Genomic DNA, 1,262 nt, shown 5'->3' with positions numbered 1-1,262 from the left:
GCAGGCTCAGCTGCAACAGGAGCGGCTGCTGCAGGCTCAGCTGCAACAGGAGCAGCTGCAACAGGAGAGGCTGCCGCAGGCTCAGCTGCAACAGGTGGGGCAACAGGTGCTGCATAAATCCTCGAAGGAGGGACAAAGGGAAGAACCCCAGGAGGATGGCGAGGAAGGAAAGGATTGGTTAATCCAGTAGCTGAAGGAGAGCCAGGGATGTTGTAGATATAGGGTCCTCCAGGAGCAGTGAGAATCCAGGGATAGGGAGGTAATCCTTTTGCAGAGCCAGGATGCCCAGGGTAATTGGGGATTGTATTCATCCGTGCATAGTAAAGACGAGGTTGCGAATTCCTTGGGCCATAAGGAATATTCAGAGATGGATTAGGTGGGTAATAATGGCCACTGTAATCCTAAAGGAAAAGCGAAGAAGTCAATTAAAGTTGATTGTTTATCCTACCTATATATTACTCATGACTATGATGACATAGGATAAGTAATGATCTATTCTAATGAATTCCAAATCAATCTCTTTAATGCCAATGAATTTATATAATTTTCGAAATAGAAAGTAATAATTTCTTAAGAAAATTGAACCCCAACTGAAGGAGAAATATTGACTGCAGAATATGCCAGCCCAGGCCAGGAGAAAAATAGAAGAGAAGCACATGCTGGTACTTCTAGGATCCACACCTCATTCTCTGCACCCCACCACTGCGCTGCTCACTGCCCCGAGTGCCCTCTGGGTCTTTAAAGTGCCCCACTGAAAATTTCACTTCCTTATACCTCTTCCAAGTGCCTCATGTTCCAGATTTGTCCTGAACTCCCCACACTTCATCAAAGAAGCTTCCATTCCTTCAAGGCCATGCACCTCAAATTGTTATTAAGAGGGTGAGCAGACTGGATACAGAATGGCCGACTATTGGCTTTTCATCTTTAATTTTTCCTATGATGTTCATGTTTTAAATGAGTAGCTTATTAACATTACTCATGGGTTTATTATCAGATTTCAAATGATTTTTTTGGTAGGAGCTCCATGTTTTTCTCCTGTTGCTCTCGGCTTATCTTTTCCATGTGTGTAAGACTATCAGGGAGCCCGAAATCCACAAAATTATGTACGAATTTACAGAAGATTGTGATATTTTTGAGTCTTCCATAGATAAAGTTTTATTTCTGATCATAAATTTGTCAGTTTTCATGAGCAGGCCACTTGTGGTTTGCGTATCAGGATCCTGAATTCTTTGATTTGTTGCATAGCTCAATTATAATTAAAG

The 1,262-nt window shown here is 42.3% G+C and overlaps 1 protein-coding gene across 1 annotated transcript in view; it reads right to left on the bottom strand.

Annotated features, from left to right (window-relative positions):
* The window catches only part of LOC105822790 (proline-rich protein 27-like), a 139,232-nt gene that overhangs the window by 117,349 nt on the left and 20,621 nt on the right, over positions 1–1,262 (bottom strand). The window contains exon 3 of the mRNA XM_012659820.1: positions 3–401. Coding sequence (XP_012515274.1) covers positions 3–401 — 399 coding nt within the window. The remainder of the gene's footprint in view (positions 1–2; positions 402–1,262) is intronic.

Source organism: Propithecus coquereli, unplaced genomic scaffold (genome assembly GCF_000956105.1).
Source record: "Propithecus coquereli isolate 6110/MARCELLA unplaced genomic scaffold, Pcoq_1.0 Scaffold64, whole genome shotgun sequence".
NCBI lineage: Eukaryota > Metazoa > Chordata > Mammalia > Primates > Indriidae > Propithecus > Propithecus coquereli.
Note: the sequence above shows the minus strand (reverse complement) of the source record. Positions and strands in the feature narration are given on the sequence as shown.